Source organism: Tetrao urogallus (genome assembly GCF_951394365.1).
Source record: "Tetrao urogallus genome assembly, chromosome: 5".
Taxonomy (NCBI): domain Eukaryota; kingdom Metazoa; phylum Chordata; class Aves; order Galliformes; family Phasianidae; genus Tetrao; species Tetrao urogallus.
The window spans coordinates 5,567,550-5,591,258 of NC_136818.1; the positions used below are offsets into that span (position 1 = coordinate 5,567,550).

At 39.6% G+C, this 23,709-nt stretch overlaps 2 protein-coding genes across 2 annotated transcripts; one reads left to right on the plus strand and one right to left on the minus strand.

The window, feature by feature from the left end:
- Window positions 1-25: 25 nt before the first annotated feature.
- Window positions 26-5,369, plus strand: ECHDC2 (enoyl-CoA hydratase domain containing 2; the record flags this gene model as incomplete). The annotated part of the gene is made up of 10 exons (XM_079536477.1): window positions 26-128; window positions 894-961; window positions 1,541-1,628; window positions 1,749-1,835; window positions 2,493-2,585; window positions 3,138-3,194; window positions 3,572-3,759; window positions 4,164-4,214; window positions 4,478-4,525; window positions 5,153-5,369. The coding sequence occupies 10 exons, from the start codon at window positions 26-28 to the stop codon at window positions 5,228-5,230; spliced, it is 861 nt and encodes a 286-aa protein (XP_079392603.1). The 3' UTR covers window positions 5,231-5,369.
- Window positions 5,370-9,466: 4,097 nt separating this feature from the next.
- On the minus strand, window positions 9,467-23,663 carry LOC306946888 (protein zyg-11 homolog B-like; the record flags this gene model as incomplete). The annotated part of the gene is given in 15 exon segments (XM_079535999.1): window positions 9,467-9,657; window positions 11,782-11,879; window positions 12,764-12,816; window positions 12,906-13,103; window positions 13,685-13,732; window positions 13,831-13,992; window positions 14,591-14,641; window positions 14,729-14,828; window positions 15,499-15,563; window positions 16,286-16,462; window positions 17,417-17,557; window positions 19,740-20,494; window positions 22,867-23,032; window positions 23,562-23,630; window positions 23,634-23,663. Coding segments are annotated over 15 exon segments (2,304 nt in total).
- Window positions 23,664-23,709: the final 46 nt, after the last annotated feature.

The window sequence follows — 23,709 nt, forward strand, 5'->3', positions numbered from 1 at the left end:
GGAGCGGAGCCGGCCGAGGGGCGCCATGATGCGGTTGGGGCGGGCGGCGCTCCGCTGGGGCAGCAGCGGGATCCATACGGCCGTCCCGCGGCGCGGCGCGGAGGTGCGAGTCGGCGGGGAGAGCGGCGGTGAGTCCGGCCCGGCCCCGCTCCGCTGCGGCAACCCCGGAGCTCGGCGCGGGGCACGAGCGCTCCGCGGGGCCGGGCCGGTGTCCCCAGCGTGCTCGGAAGTCACGCGTTGCGTGCCCGTGCCTCGCCCCGCCCTGAGCGGCCCTTCTGTCCCGGCCCTGGGAAGGCACCGCTGTGCGCCTCCGCGCTGCATGGCAGCGGAGAGGGAAGCGGCTTCGGGCGCTCTTCTTGCCCGAAGCGGCAGCCGATGATTTAGAGATCGCAGCGCTGCTGTTCAGCTCGGACTTAGGAACTCTGAGCGCAGTCCTCTCCCCAGCGAGCTGACTGGAGCACGAACGCAGTCTGTCACTTTCGTGCAAACTGCAGTTCCCACAGGATGTTTATTTTCACGTTAAGAGATGGAGTTAAATCTGACTATAAAATAAAACCTGAATTAAGTAGCGCTTGAAACAGAAATGTAATATAGATTTTTTTTTCTATTACTGCAGTGCTTCTGCAACATATCCTTGGAGGTGATTTTAAGATCTGCTTATTTATATTACTTGTAGCATTACTGAATTTCACAGTCACCTTGAATACAGGATTTCACAGACACCAACTTTCCCATATTTCGTGGTACTGCCACTTTTACATTCATCAGTTGTTTTAGAATATACTTTGTATACATTTTCAGGAAAGAGAAGATGCAGCATATGCAGATATTGTTCCCATTTGATTTAATGCGGCAGAGGATTAAATGAAATATAACTGAACTTGTCTCCTAAGGTATTGCTGAAATCCTAATGAACCGACCCCATGCAAGAAATTCTTTGGGAAAAGTATTTGTAGATGAAGTGAGTATGGGCCTGGCCTGTAAACATGCTTGGAATCACAATCAATTAATCAATGTGATGAGAATAGCTGTGGGAAACATGAAGCCAAGATTTGATCTCCTGAAGGTTGGCATAGGCTGCGTTTGGGGCAAGGCAGGTTATCCTGAGGGAAAGGATGTGGGTCTCAATCACAGTAACTGCAGGTGGGGAGCAGCCCAGCAGTGGAGTTAGGTCAGCTAACTGAGATACGAGTTAATGTCTTCACTGGAGTAATCACAGCAAAGATGTGCTCACTGTCAGGCCTCAGCAGAGCTTTGATAATCTCTGATAACAGTTTACAGAAGAGCTTGGCTTGTACCAGGACAGGCAGGAGAGTGTAAGGGACAGCAATGATCTGTCTTTGAATGGAGATGAGAAGGAGATGGGAAACGTCCTGAGGCTGTCACAAAGGGATTGTGGATGTGATTTCTGGGAAACTCCTGGCACTAGCAGAGAAATTAAAAATAATAATTAAAAAAGCATAGATTAGAAGCTTGCTATGGTTTCAGTATATACATCCATCTACTTAAAGCTTTTCTCTTTTTTACCTCTCCCTCACAGCTTTTCAGTGCTCTGGAACAGCTCCGCTTTGATGAGAAAGTTCGTGTGGTAGTGTTCAAGAGTAAAGTGAAGGGTGTGTTTTGTGCTGGTAGGTAATGGATCTGCAAACTGTGATTAAAAATCCATGGCTCCTAAGGCTGTGTGCTGCTCAGATTGTTTTAAAAAAAAAAAAAAAAAAATTCTCACCTTTTTCTTTCTTCTGATTTAGGTGCAGACTTAAAGGAGCGTGAGAAAATGGATGATGCAGAAGTTGGACACTTTGTTAAAAGGCTGAGAAATCTCATGGATGAAATTGGTTTGTGACTATCTGAGCTGGAAGACTGACAGAAATTCTATGGGAGGGGTAGGGTGCCACCCCCAGCAGGATGCCATTTAGGAGAGATTCCCTGCATGGCTCCAGCTTATATCTGATACAGAGATCTGATCAGAATACCAACTATGTTGCTGCTGCTGCATGTCATGTATCTTGACAAACAAGATACGTTTCACGACTGAATTCTCTAAGATGAAGAGCAGTGGACAGATATAAATATCAGTATCTGCTAATAATGAAGCATTCTGTATAGAATTCCATGTAACCCTTGAGAAACAATGCTAGACAAAGTAAGTGATGTTAGTTGTCCCAATTTTAATATGTGCTCAAAAGCACTCATATGATGGTGACCTAAGAAGGAGGGACTTGGACTTCTGAATGTCTTTGATAGCGTTAGGGTATTTATACCTGCTGCTGCCCACTCCTCTTTTTTTGGACCAATATCTTTCCCTGTTTAAGAACTGTTCTATTCTCACTAGAGAAATACCAAAGTTAAATCTGACTGAAATACCAGTGAGAACAGCAGAACAACAAGAATAGAGAACTGCTAAACACTTTAAATTTAGGCTTTTAAATTCCAGAAGCGAATGCAACATAGTTTTGGGAAGAAAACTTTATAACCTGTGTTGTCTTCTCTAGCTGCCCTGCCTGTGCCCACCATTGCTGCAATAGATGGCTACGCACTGGGCGGTGGACTAGAACTGGCGCTGGCTTGTGACCTTCGAGTTGCAGGTCTGTGTGCTGCTACATAGGAGACTGCATTTTAAAGGAAGCTTACCCTTGTGATAGCTGGCTGTTACAGGAACCTAGTAGGTGGATAAGAGAACTTACACAGCTCAAGAAGTAAGTGGGCATTTGTCCAGAAGTTGAAACATTTAGTTAATTCTGGGGAATTAATTTTCTTGCATACTTTTAGACAACATTAGGATTCCTTCAGAAAACTGTTGACAGGGGATTCAGTAGTTCTTAGGCAGTGTTGAGTCAGCCCTCTGGCTAGAGCCAACATTCACGACTTAAATCAGCTTGGGGAAGAAGTAAGGCTTTTGCTATTTCAGTTTTTCATCCAATATATTTTATCTCCTGTGGGCCTGAAGTTCATTTGTCTGTATAGTATTGCTACTTACCCCTAAAGTGGCAGTTATATACATTGTTCATCTAGCTTGAGATGGACATTAAGCATTGTAGTGTTCAGACTTTCCAGCTACCTGGAAAAACATAGTACAGCTCATAAGGACAGTGTGTATATAAGAAAAATAAAATAAATCTTTTTTTTTTTTTTAATAGCTTCATCAGCTAAAATGGGTCTTATAGAGACCACAAGAGGGCTTCTTCCAGGAGCAGGTAACCTTCATTGCATCTTCAGCCTCTTACTTTCTCTACGGTTCCATAAATATTCTGCCATTAGAGCACTTGAGATGTGCTCCTTATTTGGTTTGGAATGCAATTTAAGTAACATCTTCTAGTATCTGAATCTAGAGTTCTGCTGCAGGTCCTGTCTTACTGTTAATCAATGGTCCCTCCACTCTTTTTCTCACTTATTAAAATACTCAAGAATGCTGAAGACTTTTAGATATTTGTCGAATATCTGTTGGCACATTCAGCCAGCAGTTGTTAGCCCTTTATTTTTCAGACTTCCCTCTTGCATAAAAAACAAAGTGCTGTTGCTTTTTGGGGCATTTCTCAGAAATGAAAAATGGTGTTTTTGCTCTTGTCCTAAGGTGGAACCCAGCGCCTGCCCAGATGTATTGGAGTAGGTCTTGCAAAGGAACTCATTTTCACGGGGAGACAGATAGATGGACAAGAAGCCGCCTCAATGGGATTAGTAAATCACGCTGTGCCCCAAAATGAGGAGGGAGATGCAGCTTACCAGAGAGCATTAACTTTGGCTAAAGAAATCCTTCCTCGGGTCAGTGTTTTATTCGTATTGTCAATGTAAAGGATGTTCTTTCTTAAGGGAAGCAGAAATGCAAACAACTGAGATCTCTTTCCATGAAATATCCAAGTCTTAGCTCCTGATATTCAAGTCTCTTAATTCTGTTGTTTTTGTGAATGCAGTTGCTGTGGGAACAAATGTAACGTGCAGTTATTTAACCCATAGGATACTTTTACTTCCTCGACTTGCAGGTTACAGGTGCACAGTGTAAGCTGTCGATCTATTGATTGTAGGTAACACTAAACTGTATTTTAGAAGAAGCTAAACAACTAACTGCAGACTGCTTTAGACTGAAAGGTCAGTTGGAGGTAGGGTGATGCTATAACTGCTTCTGTATTGTGAACTGATGTGGCTTTTTTTTTTTTTTTTAAATGAAGGCTCCAATTGCTGTGAAAATGGGAAAACTGGCAATAAACAGAGGAATAGAGGTAATCTTCTTTTCAATACTGCAGTGAAGGAGGCGGATAAGCAGCTCTTACAAATTACTACAGTAAAAATACTTATAACAGTTAACTATGATTGTTGTTTGAAGAAAGCCTTTAGAACTCCTCTTAGAGCTTTCAAAGACAAAATACAGCAGGGTTTCATTCTCCAGCTGATAGCACTGCAGTTCTAATACAGGAGTGAAATCTAATGCCAGTCACTACCAGTTAATTTTTACTGTGTCCTTTTCCTTCCCTCTTGTCTGCAGGTTGATATTGCATCAGGGATGGCGATTGAGGGGATGTGTTACGCACAGGTAAGTTCCCTTCAGAATGCTTTTTAAAAGGAACCCCAACTACTGCATGTTTTCTAAAGCCAGATACTCCCAACATCCTCTTGTATTTTCTTCTCCAAGAGGGAAAACTAGCAGCTAAATCCTAAGCTTTAACAACATAAACCAAGCACAGTTCCAGATCTTTATTTCAGACTGTCAACTATTGTCTTGAATAGTCCTTCCTTAAATCAATATCCTTCTGCCTGAAGTTGAAACTAGGAACATACAATTACAATACATTAACTACAGCATGGGTTTTACTAACAGTTTTAGCCTGTTTAGAATTCCTTCTGTAGTCATTCTTTGACAAATTTGGAGGGTATGCACTTTTCTTAGTTAACCATTTAACTGCTCTGCCTCTCAGCAGTATTACAAGGCATGGAGAACTTCTCCCAGGTAGTTCACTGATCGCTGGGCTTGGTCTTGGAAATTCTGATTTTTTTTCACTACAACCCAGCCTTTTTATTTTCCTCATTGCAAAATGTATTGTTTTAAGAAAAGCAATCTCTGCAAAGGGTCAAGACCACTACTGCTAAGTTAATTGGCCTAAGTTAATTACTTAAGTGTAATTCCTTCATTACCAAATATATATTTATTTCTTTAATGCAGAATATTCCCACAAGAGACCGTCAGGAGGGAATGGCTGCCTTCAGGGAAAAACGACCACCTCACTTTATTGGCAAATAATGCTTCCTAGCTTAACCCTTGTTGTCTTAATGGTTTTTTTTTTGTTTGTTTTTGAGGAGGACCTGCTAATTTCTTAGGATTATTTTTATGATTGCACTCCCTCTATGTAGCTCCTTCTTGCCTTGGACTGCATTTCTGAATACTCACTGGATCATTTTTCTCTAAGGATTCACCAATAAAGATTTAACTTTGTACAGCCCATTGATCTTAAAGAATGTACATTTTTCCTTGTTCTGAATCTGAAATAAGCTAGCCCAAAGGCAGTACAACCAGATGAACAAAAAGTTAATCAGTTAATTATTTATTTATCCATTAATTATTAATGTCAGGGTGGACTGCCTCGAGGCTGAACTGATGGATCTAGCTTCTAACCTTGTTCTCATGCACGCTGCTCAGTTCTCCTTCTGTGCTTCAGTAGGTGACTGCAGAACAATGCATGTGTGGGCTAAGGTGGGGAGCAGAGCTGCTCTCTTCAGACAGCATACTCACAGCCTGACCACGGCTATGATTTCATAAACTGCTTTCAGCCAGCCAGCCCTGAGGAATGCTTAATTACAAACAGGGGTCTGGTGTTCACTGTGACTGAAGGGGCATAAGACAGTATTTCTAAACTGAAGCCTAACAGTACAGAGGCATTTGAAGTCCAAACATTTGAGGCCAACTTCCTTCTTAGAGAAGAGGGGCTGAAATTGTCTTCCTCGAGGACTCACAAACTCTGCTTTCCTGTGGGATGGCAACACTAATCTTACAGGATCGGCCTTTAAGAAGAGCTCCTCAAAGCAACACAGTATTTTCATAAACATATGTTTATACTTGCAGCTGTTAGCTTGTCTTGTGGCTAATTTAAGTCTATCAAAAGTATATGAACCTACACTAGTACCTTAGCAGGGATTCTCTGACTGTCAGGAGCTCTTCAGGCATTCTCTTTCATAGATGTGGCAATTCCTCTTCAGTTAATATTACAGTACCTAGCAGCTGAAGTAAAAAAAAGTTTACTTTTGGAAAGCTGAAGAGATAATAGAAGCCTAGGCAAGAATGTGGCAGTCAGAAGTGGCTGAGGATTTCCTTTCTGTTCCATTATTTAGCAGCTCTGGTGACACAGAAGATTGTGTGTTAGTGCAGCAAAAACTCAAGCAAGCAAAAATAGATAAATTAGACACTCTAATTCACCCACTGCTTATGTACAGAGCCCGATTATAAAGAAAGATAAAAGGCCCTGTTTCTGAGTTCAAAACAACTGCTTTTAGAACAGCTCTCAGAAGACTGAACAAAGTAAGTATAAGTACCTATAAAGCAGTCATAGACTCATAATGCAGATAAAAGCCTGATTTTCGAATTACTCTGCAGTTTTTTGTTGGTACTGAGGAGTCCCTGACTTCCCTGTACACAAAGCAGTGGCTGCCAGCTGTGCACTCTGCAAGTTGGTCTTTGCTTCTCAGCACAAAATTTCCCTGTCAGCAGTCACAGCTCTCAAATATGTCGAAGAACACGGAGAAACTTTGACTTTCCATAAGCAAATTTAAAGGCAAAACAAAAAGGTAGAAAAGGATTGTTAAATACTTGGTAGGCTTCTGCAATGTAACAGTATGCTTTAATTTTTCCTTTTCTTTCTTGATGAAAATTTATCACAGTGGGTTAAAGTATTATAGAAGTCATTCTGGCAAAAATCATCTGTGAAACTGGCCTATAAATATACTGCATCTAAACATGAGATTAAAAAAAAAAATCTGTTCTCTTGACAACTTACAAAGAAATAAAACTTCCCAAAGGTTGCTTTCCATTATCAGTGCTCTTCCAGCATTCAGACATGCACTCAGTGTAGCTCTGTTGCTTCCAACTTCCCCAGACTGCAGCCTTCAAGCAAAAGTGAATTAATAAATAAGCTTTTAGTAAACACGAGAGGTTATCAGAACATACTAAGAAAATGCAACTTACCATATTAGAAATTGTCTTTACAGTCTTGAATCAAACCAGAACTTAACAATACTGTAAGAGAGGTAACCTTACTAGATTAAACAGTACAAGTTTCCTTTGTAACGGTCTGCAAAGGTAAAGCAGAGGCATTATCTTCAGCCTTCACAAAAAAATAACCTGACAGAACTCCTGAAGCTGCACAGCAACATGAAGAGTCTTTTCTATAAGTGGCACATGCAAGTAAATTTTCTGTTTAGTAAGTTTACAGCTTGCAGCCATTCATGTTTTTCTAGTTCTGCTCACTGTTTGTTAACCTGAAGCAAACGAGAACAAAACAAGAAGGGCACAGAAAACCATTTACAATTCTCTGGCTATAGAATTTCACGGAGCAACATCTTCACAGTCTGGACCAATGCCTGCATCAGATTCATTTTGTCAGCACATGATAGCAGAGATTTAGTTAGGATGTTGCACCAATTTCTCCTGCTATTAGGAAAGAACAGTACAGTAACTGTAAGAAGAGCTGTCATGTTTGGTCTAGATTCTCGTGGAACCAAACAATTCACATTCATTCCATTAACACCAATTCTGACAGGTTGTGCATGCCATTTCAAGTAATAAAACTTTCACCACAGAAGCCTGATAGCAGACATCCCAGAAGGGTGGTAGATACAAAATTTGCAGATCATTATTTTAAGCCACCTTTGTAATTCAAAGGCACAATCAATTTCTTTCTGAATCAAGAAAACAGCATAAAAAACATGCGAGCCAAATTATACCTTCACACAAATAGCAATTACACAACATGACACTGAGAGTTACTAGATCACTTCATTTTGAAATTGCTGAAGTACACAATAACTAGATAACTGAATAACGGATGTGATGTTTTTATTTGAAGGATGAGAATTAGGAGGGAGAGGAAGGGGAAGAGTTAAAAATAGTAAAACATGGTCATCCTGAAGTAGTGATCCCTGCTCATAAACTATCAAACAAGTTGTTTTTTTTAACTGAAGTACCGATGTATTTACAGAACAGTCTAAGAATATCAGTCAGTTCCTGTGGAAACATGGAGACTAACCTGACAAACAGAAACAATTCTTGAAATAAAAGTGAGTTTGAATCGACATGCAGTTTGCTTTCATCACTTGTATTTTATCAGGCATCCATATGCTGTGCAATAAGTTTCATTCAACACATCATTTGAAACCCACAGGTAACCAAGAAATAAATTGTTACAATGAGCATCTTTATGTAAAATTTCACACCTCACAAAGCAATGCAATCGACGTGGGTTTTACACAGAACACTGGGTGATATTTTGCACTGTGGTGACTTGGAAATATAATTCACTGCACAATACTAACAGTATTTACAGAAAACAATCATTAGTCTCTTATAAATAAGGTGACCAAACATCCCGGGCCTCCTGTTAAGACATGCAATCCCTTTCAGGATGAGAACATCTCACTCTAACGAGCCTTCTCTTTCCCTATCAGTTTTTCCAAACAGAGAAGAAAGATCCCACACACAACCAAAAGTAGTCAAACAGCAAAATCCCCTTCATGCTAGCAAGTTTAAAATCTCAAGCTTAGCTCGTTCTTTTAGTGTCTCCTATCAAACTTGTTTCTATTGCTTTATTTGAGCAAGTTTCCATTTTCCCTGACACAGTGCTGATCCCAACCTTACTGAGAGTGCAGAGGACTCGGGAGAGCCGAATTTCAAAAAGGCAAAGGCTGAGCAGCAAGGAAAACAAAAGAACACAGCTGGCAGACAAAAGAAAAAGGAGGCTGAAGTCCTCATGTTCAGAAGGGTTATGAGAAGATGGACATTTTGGTCGCCTTAGATACAAGTCTCGTTTGTAACTTGCATGCAGGAACTTTTGTTTAAATCTGTCAAAGTGTTGAATACCACAACCACGCACAGTTCTACTCAAACACCAGTCTGGTAAACAGTTTTATCAACAGCAATCATAGGGATGAAATAACTTTCTGTCCCAGAAGTCAAAACCCAAGGTGTTCCTAGAATTGTTGGGTTTCTTCCTTCTCAGATGTGCATATTCATCTGTACAAGTCCAGTCTCTTTGTAGACAGCAGTAATCCTACAGGTATGACCAGCTCAAGCAGCGACCCTTTACAAGTTGCATATGTGGTTGCCATTAAAGTTGACATTCACCAAAGGTTACCATACATGGCTCTGGGTACCACAATTATAGGCAAATCACTTTAATGGTGACCACTATATTACATGTTACTCCAACTACACACACATCAGAAGGGAATATTACAGAGACAATACTTTACACTCTTATACCTGCAGCTCTCAGTTTGGTTTATTTTGTTGCTGTTTTCTACATGGAGGTGGCCTCCCATGACGCATAATATGCTTTTCCAAACTGTCCAGGATGGCAATAGCAATCCTTTGGACATGTGGATCAGTCTGGACGTTTTCCTTAATGTTGTACAAGTGCTGTAAGCCACCCTCTTCAATTAACATGCTGCAGTACCTGGCAGCTGTAATAAAACAAGAAATCAATTATCTGGGGTAGAAATAACAGTTACTGTAAACAATGCTTGAAATTCACTTTCATCTCCTAATCCAGGCAGCATTTAGGACACTTCCACAAGTTCCCACTGAAGTGCATTTGTACTTTGGTGGGTGACAACAAGACAACAGAGTTATTTTGACAGGATGCAGACTGTATCTGTTTTCATGTCTGTCTTAGCTAGCTGCCTGGAAAGCGCCTTGTAACATGCACAGCATTCTCTTACCCTCACAGCATTTTAAGTGCACATATGTAAGTTTTAAGAAAAGAGAAGCAGAAGTATAGTCTCTCTGAGTACCCAAATAAAGCTGTCCTCTTTAAGAAAGACTTTGATTTAGAATAGTTAACAAAAAATGGTACCACATATACCGTGTCAATCATACAGGCTTGGAGATTGAAGAGGAAAGAGCTCTCTAGAAAATATTTTGCCAAATGCTGCTTAAGCTGACTGGTACATGGTATAGCTTAACTAACTGCTAGGAAAACCTTTTCAGAATAGTTACACTTATCTTTCAATTTCATTATAGCTTTTAAAAAGTCTGCATCAATTCCAGTGTTACCACATGGAAAGATCAGCTATATTGAAGAGCCACACACACATAACCTAACACACAAGCTTCAGAGGTTGTTCCAAAAAGGTCAGTGACTGTAATGGAATCCACAAAGCATTATGTCAGATGCACCCAGTTGCACTGTTCATCTCAGTGAAGCACCACCTGAGTTGTTTAGATCCTGACATTAAACATTTCTGTAGGGATCACATTTACTGCAGTGCTACTGCTATTTTCGGTAAGTTAGCTCACTGAGTGGCTACAGCATCGTGAAACAGCAAAAAAAGGAAAAAAAACAACAAGAAAAATCAATGCTATTAAATCCAGACCACTTTTTATCCTCTTCTAAGAAGGTGACAACAATATAATGCATCTTCTCTCCAAGAGATAAAGTCTTTTTAGTGCCAAGCATCAAAAGCTTAAGATTTTTTCTCCCATAAAACACTCCATATTTCAGAATTAAATACATTCCTCCCCAGAGCACATTACTACATTTGCTACTGAGCATTTGGTTTCTCTGCAACTTTCTCTGGAAGCTTCTGGCACCAACTGCCATCAGAATTAAACTTTGAGACATATACTCAGAATATAAATATAGATATCTAATAAAAAAAAAAATTAACAAAAAAATTAAGACTCTACTATACTCAAATTAGGTAAACGTTATCCAGTTATTCACAGCCTCTCTGCTCTACAGTGCAGTTACTCACTGTCAGGACAAACCTCTGAGGCATGCTGAAAGCTCGGAGGTTAGGCAGCACAAAATAAACACTAAAAAATAAGACAGCACTCTGAATTAACAGGGTTGGGGCACAAAGAGGGGAAGAAAGCTTGTTTTAATTTCACTAACACCAAATTAGTTGGTCTTCATGAAAAAACTGTTACCCAGAGTCTGACCACTACAACTTCGTCAGATATTTTATTAAAAAAAAAAATCATTAAAAAAGCCAGGAAGGTTTGTCAGCTCTTACATTTAGGTACGCTCAGCAGACTGACTTCCTACCTCAACACTTGTGCATTTCATTACATGCTCTCAAGGCATTTTACAAAGAAGATGCTGGTCTTCTCATTTTGCAGATGGGAAAAATAGGTTGAGAAAGTGCTTTCAAGTAGCAGCACATTATTGCAAAAGGTAAGAAAAAAGACAACAGAACTCCTTTCAAATTAAAGGAGAGCAAGGATTATAGCAGGTAGTTGTCTTACTATCAGACCTTACAGGTACTTACAGCTTACTTGCCTTTCACTAGCATTAACATTTCTGAACAAAAACACCTGTGCAAGCTGCAAACATAGGTAATCTTAACACATGTATACATTTTGAAATTAATATTGTGCATCAAACAGTAAAATTCTGGTAAATAAAAAGGATGTAGAGAGCTTTTTATTACTCCTTTCCCGCCTTCTTTTGGTTAAGCCTCAATGCAGTTTCTCCAAAGTACCAGAAATGAAAACCATAGAAATTCCTATTAATCCCACTTCATGCTAGTGAACAGTATGCTAAGGAATAAAAACTGCATGGGTAATTTTGTCTTAATACATACGATTTTTGCTGCAGACATGCTGCATGGCCCACACTGCCCATAACTGGACGCCTGGTGTCATGAAACAGCCGAGTAGTGGAAAAAATGGATTGAAAGACCTATCAGAAAAGAGACACAATCACCTTACTCTGTTATTAGCTGTCCCCTCAGAGATCATAACATTGCCTACTCATCTGCTGGTTTAACTGGGAAAGACTTTTGAGAAACTTGGAGTTTTAGATGCAGTGTCTGCCTTTTAACATTTAAGGCAATAACTAGCACAAATACATATAGTGGATACACAGTATATTTTTGCCACTACATTTTGATAATTCTTACTCCTTAAAAACAGGAGTAAACAGTGGAAATAAAGACTAAGCAGCACAGGACAGTAATTATCCAGTTGTACTTTATATAGCTAGCAATAGGACTAGAAGGAATGGCCTCACGTTGTGCCATGGAAGATTCAGGTTGGATGTTAGGAAATACTCCTCTGAGAGGTGCTGAAATAGGCTGCCTGGGGAGGTGGGAGAGTCACCATCTCTGGGTGTGTTCAGGAATCATTTAGATGTGGTACTGAGGGACATGGTTTACTGGAAAACATTGGTGATAGGTGGATAGTTGGACTAGATGAAATTAGAGGCATTTCCAACATTGGTGATTCTATGGCCTCAAGCCCTCTTACTTAGGGTAGATGGTGCTAACCCTGTGCTCACTAGTGTAACTTTACTGGTTAACCTTTGCATTCAAGTCTTTTAGACCCAGTGGACCTGAATAACTGAAAGGCAGTCAGAAAAACCACTACATTTACCTTTTACAGGAGCCCCTACCCTTCTTTGATCACAAAGGGAAAATCAGCATGCTGTGTATTTCAAGTTGACAGGTGTTTTTTTCACTGGACAAAACCATGTCAGGCTGGCAGCTTACTCTGCTTCAGGAACAAGTTTTAAATCTAGTTCAGTTCTACTGTATTTTCCAAACTCTAAATCAAGGCAATAGTTACCTGTAAGCCACCATCTCACATTCTGGAGTTGGCCAGTTCAAAATGGCAGAATGCTGCAAAGCACAGAACAAAGAATATTCAATCTTACATACAAACATGCAAAAATTGAAGAGCGTGATAAAGTGCATCATCATTTCAGTACCAGCTGTTCAAGGAGAGACGTTCTCTGGCTGCGACTTAACGTCCAGGCCTGCTCTCCTCGAGATATTAAATGTGCGATAATCCCTGCTGCAAAATAGCTGACCTCCACCTCCACGCTGTGCAATAATTTGCTGATGTGGTCTATAAAGTCCTTCCACATTAATTCAGAATGGAGTTCTTTAACTTCAGCTATGTTATTCTGGAGGGGAGAGGAAGAGGGAGAAAAAAATAAAACATGAATAGAAATAATACGATCAAAGGAAGATGAACATATATATATGAACTACTACACTGTGCAAGCAAACACGTATAAACACCAAGATGACAATCACATATCAAATACTGGAAACTTTTCCTTTTTAATACAGAAATTCACCTTAAAAGAGAGGTTTTGTCATAAGTAATTCTGACCCACAGCATGTAGATCACACAAATTTATAAGCTAGCTTTCATATTTTCAAAACACAATCAATCTCATTAAATATAAATAAAAAGTTCTGAATCCCACTGATTTTCAAGTACTTTTTGCATTTAGATCTATCTGAAGCCTGACTCTCTGCCCTTTCTGAAAAGCTCTTCTTGTTTACTGTAACCACTGATTTCAATAAGATTAGGGCCTTTGGAGAACTGACAGAATAATCTGAAAAAACGTCAGTTGTGAGTGAGGAACACTGTAAAGATTAAAGAAGAATTTAAAAATACTCGACACTTTTTCAAATTCACATGGAAACAAGATGGATTTTTAACAGCACAGATTTCAGACATTTTTGTTCATCTCACCAGAAGTCCAAGAACCTTCTGTTGAATGGATGATTCCGATGGAAAAGACTGTGGGGAAAAAAAAAAAAAAGAAATTCTATGTAACTGTTTACAGTGTTAATTATAAACCTAGGTTGACAATCCACAACACAAACTGTACTCCTCACCTCTAAAACCCTCATGAAAAGTTCAAGACCTTGATTTTCAATGAAGTGCCGACACGTCGTTGGTGATTCATCGGTGAGGTTCCAAAGTGCGCTCAGTGTGAACTTGAGGGTTGTATCTACGAGATTCTGATTTGTTTTCTGTTTAACTATTTGTAGTAGTTGCTGGGGAAAAAAAAAAAAACAAACTAATTATGATTGCATATCTAAAAACCTATCTGTTCCTCTGCTTGTTTCTGCACAGACTCAGGTAGTGCAGACTATCATTTATAAGCAGATTAAAGACCTAAATATTTGGGGTCAAACTTTATCCCCCAAAACATACTACTAAATGTTTTTTGTTCCCCCCTTTCAACACTGTCACCTGGCAGGGGAATTCCTTTGTTCCACCATAATTATATGCACAGTACCATTACTGCTGGCACAAAGCCATCCATGTAACTCTGGGAACCACACGAGCATTGACAGCACTAACAATTTAATTCAAATATTCTCTTTTTAATCTTTAATCTTACACAATAAATTTGAAATCAATAATCTCTTGCTATTTTACTTTGTATTAAATTTGCTCAAGCTTTTCCCACTTCTTTTCACCTCTAGCAAATTCTCCAGGCTTTGTTGTTCAAAAGAACTTTCAAATGAATATTGGCTAATGCATTCTTAGAATTCTCTCTCATTTTTGTATCATATCTTCAGAAATATTGTCTGCGTGAATAGCTTGAGAAGTTGGTATTTTTGACTGTCAAGAAGACATCTGACATACCCTAACAATGAAGAGCTCTGCACCAAGCTGAGCAGTTTGCTCCGTCGAAAGCTGTAAATAAACAAAACTACAATCAGCATTTTTCAAGGACTTCAGAAATACAGTCTAATTGATTGTATCAAAGTTGTAGTTTTGTACCTTTGCAGCAAGAATGGAAATTATGGCTACAGCCATCCTTTGCATGTTTTGATCTTCATGATTACACAGCCACTGCATAACAAGTTTGGCTGCTTCAAACCTGAAAGTTAACGATAAGTTTAGCTTTCACAAGTCTCATAAGTCAGTCAGAAAAAGATGCACACAGAAGACCCTTCAGACAGAAGTGCATGAAACAAACAGAAGCGTGCCCTGTACCAAAAAACATCCAAACGAACCAGGAAACTACAGGTATTGCATGAACTTCAGTCAACTTTAAGTTCTTTGCTTAGGAGCTCTTACTTCTGATTACATCAAAGTGCACAGTAATTGCTTCCAAAGGAAGAAAACTTCATGTGATCTTCTGGAACAGCAGATTGATATGCTTCAAAAGCTTTAAGCAAAACATTCAAGTAGGAAGTCCGTGCAAAACACAACCCCACTGCCCCCCAGAGACATCTGACTCCTCTTATGCAAGAACAGATGTTGACCCAGCCAGGTGAAATCAAGAATACCTGCATACTAAAGGATTTTTTCAGATCATAATTCAAAGCAATTGTGAATTAAAGGCCCAATATACCACAGGCCACACAAATGAGCACACTGGAATGACAGAAATTGAACAAACTGCAGCCAGAAACCCAGTGACTGATCAAGTCTTCAGAGTTGCCATGATTTTCCAAACATCAATAAATCATGAGCTTATTTCAGTACTCAGCAACAGAGAAGTTTTCTGCAATGCTACAGCTCATTTTAACTGGCATAAAACTTGCCTGTTAAATGGAACATCCTGAAGTATTCTGTCACTGCACAGAGAAAGAAGACAATTCTTTTGCAGCTATGAGAAATTAAAAAGAAATATTTCAGAGATGCACATATTTCAGAATACTTTCCTGCTATGAATCCTTAAACATATTTCCAAAGACTGTACTGAAAATGATTGCAACTCAAAAAAAGAAAATAAGGAGCATTACAGTAGAATTATTCCCACTGTTCCCCCAGTGTTGGTCGAATACCATTTTGCCTGAGGGGATCACAAAACTCTGGCTTGGTTGTTTAAATTTTTCATCTAATTCCCAGACACACACACACACACACACACACACACAGAATCACACATGACACCTTCAGACACTGACCAGAACATTTGTTAGGACATATATCTAGAACTGTAACTGCAACTATAGATACATAAGGAAACTCTATGCAAAACAGAAAATCAGAGCCCATTTAACTCCTAATATTTCACCTTAAAAATGGATATTTTCAATAGTGACACTTGTCCAGAATCACACCATGTCATTCAACACTAAGTAGATCAAACTTTTCATAAAGCCTCTAAAAGTCTTTATAAGAAGCCACATTATGGTTAATATTGATTCTACCAACTACAGTCCTATAAGGAGGAAGTAAAAAAAGGAAGCAGTATTTACTTAAATCCTGCACAAATGCACCTGCATACTTGCTTACAGCTACTCTCAAAGTCATGAGATCTGGAGAAACGTTTCATGAAATCCACGAGAAAAAGAAACCAGAAGACAAAGAGATTTCATCTTTTACCTGTTGATGGTTTGGGAAATGTTCCATGGCTTTCAGGAGCAGGTGAGTGACATCAGCCAGCAGTCTCACAGGCATGCCTGCAGCTAAATCCTGCTTGGTTAGGTTGAAGACACACGCACTTGCTGCCAACTGCACTGGCAAATTCAGGGGATGATTTCTCATTCCAACAACCACAAGCTGAAATGCAGAGTTTTGCCCACATTACATACATATGCACTTGTGCACAGATCCCATGAGCAACCCGCTGCTGCTGCAGACCACAGCAGTGACTCAGCAGCACCCAGAATCTGCCTCATAGAAGGCTGCCTCACAGCCTCCTTTTCCCTTCAGTGAAAAATCCATGTGGTGCGATTTTAATTCTCAGAAAGAATATTTCCCTCTGCTCTGAGATTCAAAACTGCCAACTCCTATTTCTCCATCTCCTTTTGTGCTGTTTGCTGCAGCCTCTCAAAGCAGATGAGACCTTCAAATACAGCAAAAGACCTGCATTTTTCACAGCTTTTTCCCAAAATACGTTTTTGGCTATGTATATTGATTATGATCTCTGTTAAGAAAATATTCTTGTTTACCACTCATTGTTAAAATCTTTTTGATAATGAAGCCAATGAGATCAAAGCCATTTGTTTGACTTGAAAGAAGATGGGGGGAAAGGGGACTAAGCCTATTTCACTGATGTTTCTCTTTACGATCACAGTAGAAATTAAACCATCTCTGGTGTTCTAACAATGAAAAGCAATTCCTAGAATGGGTGTTAAGGAACATTCCTGGGAATTGCCACTAGTTAGAGCCAAATAAATAAATTATTTGACCCAATACAGACTGGATCTAAAGGCATAACTTTGCACCTGTAGAAAACTCCATTCAAAATTACACGGAAAAATAACACAGGTGCTACCAAATTTGGACATTACCAAGTTAGTCCAAATCAATTTTGGTTAATACAAAATGCTAACAGAGCATTCATCCACATCTCCATACTTAAGATGTTGTTAATTTTAATCCATCATAGAATTTTAACCTAAAGAAGTGTAGCAGTTTAAATTTTTTTTTTTTACCAGGGCTTTGAGAATGGCCTCCTTGAAATTCCTTAAGGAATGACACAAGACTTTCTCATCAGAATTATTATTTTACCTTCAAAATTTCAGGCTTTGTTTTTTCCATTACATGTGTCAAGCTGAATAAGTGGAAGAGTGCTTCCCTCACAAAGAAGGCCCGTTCACTGTAACGCTTCAGGGCTTCAGAAATCTGAGTTTCATTTGCTTCTCCTGATACCTGTGAGCAGAGAAATAATCTTTAGATCAAGATGTCATCATTTACTTTAAGAATTTCGTTCATAAAGTTGCAAACCTGCAGTTTGCAACACCAGTGTTTAACCCAAAGTCTTCCGTAAGCAGATAGTGACGTTAGCTGCCCATCTTCATCTGGAACTACATGGGATCAAACACTCCTCATAAAAATTCACTTCATGAGCCAAAATTAGGCCTCAGTCGTCCCTATAAGCTCAGCTATATGAAACAGCTACTTACAGTAGCACTTCATAACTAACAGAAACTGCTTACAATACATCAAATGCTTAAGAGCAGTCCACAGAACTACATGCTGTACAAAATTCCTTGCTAAGCTGACAAATATGGTATTCTGGCTGATATTTTTGGTTTGTGGTTCTAGCACTGCCAACAAAACAATATCTCCTTTTTATGTCTGCAGCAGGTTTCCTATAAACTCAATCTGTAGCAATAGCTTTCCAGCACTGTATTAAAGAACACAATCATACTGATTGCAAAAGGAATCATCCTCAAAACCAGCCTTGAAATACATGTGAAAACAATGAACTGCTTTAGGTGAAGGGAGCATTAGAAGATACGAGCTGTTGACTGATACCACCTTCATCTTTAATACTCTTTAAACTATTAAATCAGCAACAAACTGCAATTTTTTTCCACTTCCCAACCTTCCCCACCTTCCATTTTCCTGTATCTTGCCTACTTCACAGCTGCAGTTGCACTGTTATAGGTGGTTTGTTCTGCAGCCCTGCTACTTAAAGAATCGCTGCTGCAAACACCTTTTTAAATACTCCCAGGGAAGCAGGCAGAACTTGTTTTACCTAATTTGTCACACAAAGAAAAGCAAACATTCATAGATGGAAGTGACACATTTCATGCATTCTGCATTGCAGTAAGCCAATTTCTTCCAAACTTGCCAGACCAGGAAGATGTCACAGCCCTGACAGAAGTGATACCAGCTTGGACTTTATGCTCTCTGCTGATTAAAACAGAGCAATCGTATTTATGGACATGTTTTGCAGACAACCAAACACTACAGGAAGAACTTCCACATGGCTTCATGGTTTCAACTACTATGTTTGTCTAGTGTTTAATCTTATAAGAATTTTCTATAATCGTATTTCACAGGACTGTTATTAAGCTCATGATATTTTAGTCATGCTGTCTCCACGAGAGCTGTGTTCTGTTTATTATTTAGTACTGTCTAAACTGAGCAGCTGAATAGTTCAGTACAGTCACCAACAAATTCCAGGTCACCTCAAAAAAAAAAAAAAAAAACCAGCAACAAAAAAGACTGCCTTTGCATAGCAGTCAATTGCATGAAGCATATATTCTTAACAGCAAGGATTGTATTGAGCTGTTCTATACCGAACGTGAGCTGTCATTCCCTGATGCCATACATCAATCACATCAAAGGGGAACCTGCTTTCTCCAGCACTGCTTCAACACTCATACATATTAACACAGCTTTAACAACTTGGCTGAGTCTCTCAAGTATCAACGGTCAGAAGTTCAAGGTAAAAATTATCATTAAATAACTGCTTTAACTGCAATGAAAAGGCATTCTAAATTTTTAAACTGAAGTATAAAACACAATTTGCACAGGAGATATTTGGCCACTTTATGCAGAACCTTCTTCATCCCCTCAGCGGTTTCCTTTCAAGACCTCCAAAAGGACTTTTAAGGTAGGCAGAAGAATTATAATGAGGAAATTACACAGTGATGGAACACAGCAGTAGCTCAGTTATTAAATTTTATCAGCTGTGTTAATCATTAACTGCTCAAAGCTGATGCAAACCATACCTCAGCCTCTAACACTTTGCTGCCTCGTGCTACACACTGTGCTGGAAGCAGGAGAATATTATGTCAGTAAATTACTTCACACTAGATCAAGTTCAGCTCTCCTACACCTAGTGTATTAAATCAGGACTTGAGGCTCACTGAAAAGGCACAGAAAAATAGATGTAAATGTATATGTTACATTTCACAGTGATATTTGCATCTAGAAGTTTCTATGCCAGAATTAAGTAGGAATTTGAAGTCAGTAACAAAATTCACAGTTAAAAAAGGAACCTACATCCTCCTCCTCAAACACCCACACACGTTTGTTACAAACGATTAGATCTGTATTGCCTGAACATTCGCTTTTCTGAGAAATTCCCCCACTTAACCTTTAGGTTTCCTTCTCCTGTTAGGAATTCTGAGTAGCCGGCATCAGTAGCTAGCAATCCTACAAACTGCATGCTTGGCCGTTGCTGGATAAATGCTTCTACAGCCTTATCTGTGACATGCTTCCTTCCAGAAATGTCCAGAGACACGAGGTTTGGCAAAATATCTTTCTGTTCCAGTAAACGAAGTGCTATGTCTGATGTGAACTGTTTGTCATCTGAAATGTCAAGGTGATTCAGGTATTTTAGTTCTCTTATAACATCCAGAATCTGCGTTGTGGTCATTTTCAAGCATTTCAGGTGGTGCATGGTCAAAGATTTCAGGCGGTCTTTGCAGGTGAGAAGTGCTGTTATGTCAGTAACAGAGGTGTTTGATATATCCAGGCTTTCTAACCTAGGGAGCGAAGCGACGTCTGCCAGGTCCTCGTTGTAGAACAGAACGTTGGTAATGCTTAACGCACGAAGCCCACACAGCTGACTGAAGCACCTCTCGTAAGGGTCTTCCAAAGAAAGAGTCAGCGAGTTCAGCACAAGGCATTGAAGGCTTTGTTGGATCCATTTATTGCTGCCAAGCCCACTTATAATGTCTGTGATTGTTATATCTGCATTCACCCCAGTAGCATCAAGTTCTACCAGCTTGTGATGGCAGAATGCTTTCCGGAAGGCCACAGCAGAGATCTTTGCTTTCCGGATGCAAGCTCGTTTCAAACGCATCTGATTGCCTCGGAAGATGCCCACAGTGCCATCGTTCAGAAGCCCTGTTGGAAAACAGCATTAGCGTTTGGTTCTAATGTTCTAAAACAGCACTTCTATTTTGAGAATCCAAAGGGAAACAAGAAACAAGCGTTAGCAAGGAGAACTCATTGCAAAACAGCACACCTTGGACCGCTGTGCTCCTGATCTCACAAGCTTTTGAAATTCTGCTTTGAAGATTATGCATGCACTGTTGGATAATCTCGTGTTAAAGAACAGGACAGTGAAATTAAGATGCAGTACATTCACAATACACATCTTGTTCAGAAGGTGGAACGTACAGCAAAATGAGACACGGGACTAATTTGAAAACTTCAGACTACAGCCTGCTGCTTTTGGCTTTTCTCACTAGAACTGGATAGGAACAGAATTCCAACATGCCTTGAAGGTTTTATTCCCTGGACACAGTTCAGTTAAGCTCAACGCAGCACCAGCAATCAACAATCCACTTGTGTCTTGCTTTAACCCAATTGAATACTGAAGCATTCAAATGAATTGGTAAGCAGGATCAATACTCTATATAAGCCAGTTATGTCACAGCTCCTTCATGAAGAAGGTAGGAGTGTTGCTCAGAAACAAGCTACGTGTCAGAAAGAAACCTAAAAAGTGTTTCAAAGAGAAGCAGCAGAAGGGTAAGTAAAAAGTGGGAAGGAGAGAAAGACAGCAGTGAAAAAAAGGAAATATGGCAGTCTTGCTGGAGATTATTATGCACTCCTAATTTTGCACAAAGCAGAAAGATTAAGTCTTTTCCTGCAGAATACTGACAAAACACTAGCTGAAAAGATTTGTTTCATGCACAGGATTATCCAAAACATACTGGAAACACCAAGGTACTTTATTTGTGGCATCAATAGAGCAATTACTGTTTTATAAGCAACCACATGAGATGGGTATGTGTACACAAGCATACACATAAATGCAGTAGGAAGAGTCTCTCCTTCTAGATTTGCTCTAGAGAACTGTAAATGTCAGTGTCCCTGTTTTGTATCTTCAAGCATACTGAAGACAGCAAGGAAACTGAAAACAATATATTTGAATAAAAACATAATTAATGCTACAGTTTGTCTAGATTTAAGTCCTGAGCTAGTAAATGCCTCTGTAAGGAAGATTAATATTAATTTAAGATCTGCAGATCTTTCTAAACAACAAACAACTCAGACATTTCTGACCAGGTAGCTGAGGAATGCCTCTGTTGCACAGAAAGGAAAGATATAACAGGAGGCAATTGCTATTCAGGAAATAAATATAGTGTAATAGCTTGGTTAAAACATAACTAAAATGTAACTACTTAGTAATCTTTGCTACCTTTCTAAATGAAGAATCAAGTTGAGCTCCCTGGCTGGCCTACCTTAGCTAACTCTGTTCATCTGGCAACATCTGTTTTTTGGCCTTCCTGCACCCTGACACAGTGCCTGTGATGTTTCTGCAGCTGCCCTCATCACTGTTAGCACTGGCAGTACTTTTCTGTTCTTTAAGTTGGATTTCTCAAGACTACTCTAAACCATTACTTAACAGAAAGCAATGCATGCTGAAAATTGAGAGGTTTGTTGCATTTGCATATTTCTGGGACAATCTCTTCTGTATAGCAGACTGGAAACAAGTGGGGGAAACTAGAACACTAATATTTGCTCAGCCAGCCAGCCAAATCTGCACCTACAGGAGGGGGCCTTCACTCTGTTTACAGCAATTTTCTTGTGCCTGCCTCATCTCTAAGGGAAGTTTGAAGGAATGGGAATCCTGCCTCTTCTCTAGGGTAATCCATACATTCACTGCTTTCATCCCACGAAGCTTTTACACGAGCTTAACACTGTCCTTTGTCAGGCTTAAAGAAAGCAAACAAGACAGTATCTTTCCCACCCAATGCCCTGAGACAGGCCAGTACCTGACACATAAGAACACCACACACCCTTCAGAAAACAATGACATTGCAGCAAAAGTGCTAAAAATCAACGAGAAACCATTTTAATGAAGGAATCACAAGGTCGTTTCAGAGTTTAATTACATGGACAGATGGCAAAGAAAACATAATTTGGTTAATTGGTCTGCAGGAAGTACTGAAACATTTGAGCGCTGTTCAAAGTTGAGTTAAATCTTTTTAAAAGTGATTGAAAGATCCACTAAAGAACAATCATTTAAAAGAACATTTGATTATAATCCTAAACACAAAACAAAGGCCTTTCTATTTAGAGCTCTCTGTATGGCTGTGTGACATCCAGCTGAACTTATGGCACAGCCAAAACGCCAAAAATTCTCTACTTGGAGACTAAGAAAGCATTTTAAGTAGCTGCAACACATTCTGCTACAAAACACACCAGAACTGCACTGTCACATCCCAGTGAGGTGCTCTCACTGATGACCCACAAAGAATTGTTTTTACCATGAAACGCCATCGTCTGCAGCAATCGATCAGCCACTTCCTGAGGAAACATTCCTGGCTCCTGCAAGCACAGCGTCCCATCTTGCCTTTCTGTACAGAACTTCTCTAGGTTAGCAGTGAGGAAATTCAAGCAGATGTCAAGTAAGGAGTAAGGAGAAGCTTCCTCCTGTCACATGCAAGACACAATGAAACAGAGGTGATTTATCAAACCATTTTCTCTGTGATTCTTCCACGTTTGTTTTGGAGAAAATAATTCTTTCTGTTAGCTCTGCTTACCCTTGAACAAGCAAATATTACAGGTGAGAAGCCCCTTAGAGCAGCACTAAGCTGGTAATCCAGGTCACACAAGAAACAATGCCAAGCTGGTGGGCATTTCTCTCTCAGAACCCACCTGGTCTGCCTGCTGGTGTTCACAGAGAACACTCCTTATTTCTGATGAGAGAATTTGAATGCTTGAAATCTGCTGGGAATTAGTCAAGATAGACTGAATATATTTGACTGAAATAATGATTCCTGTCAATCTCCCATTTAAATCAGCTCACGCTCAAAGCTGACCACCAACTTACATTAGAAACAAAGATAAACCTCATGTAGTTTGGAGGAATTTTTGATACCCAACAGGACAGGTAAAGCTTTGGATTTAAAAAATAAATAGATAAATAAATTCTGTGCTGCAACGAAGTAACAATTCTTACAGTATTCCTTCTAATAAAAGATACCAGCCTCCTCTTCATGCTGAGGACCTGGAAATCCTCTCTAGCACCTCAGCACTGGGTAGGGAGGACAAGGTGGAACATGAACTTCAGCCTTTCCTTCAGAGACTGAGATTGCATATTGATATCT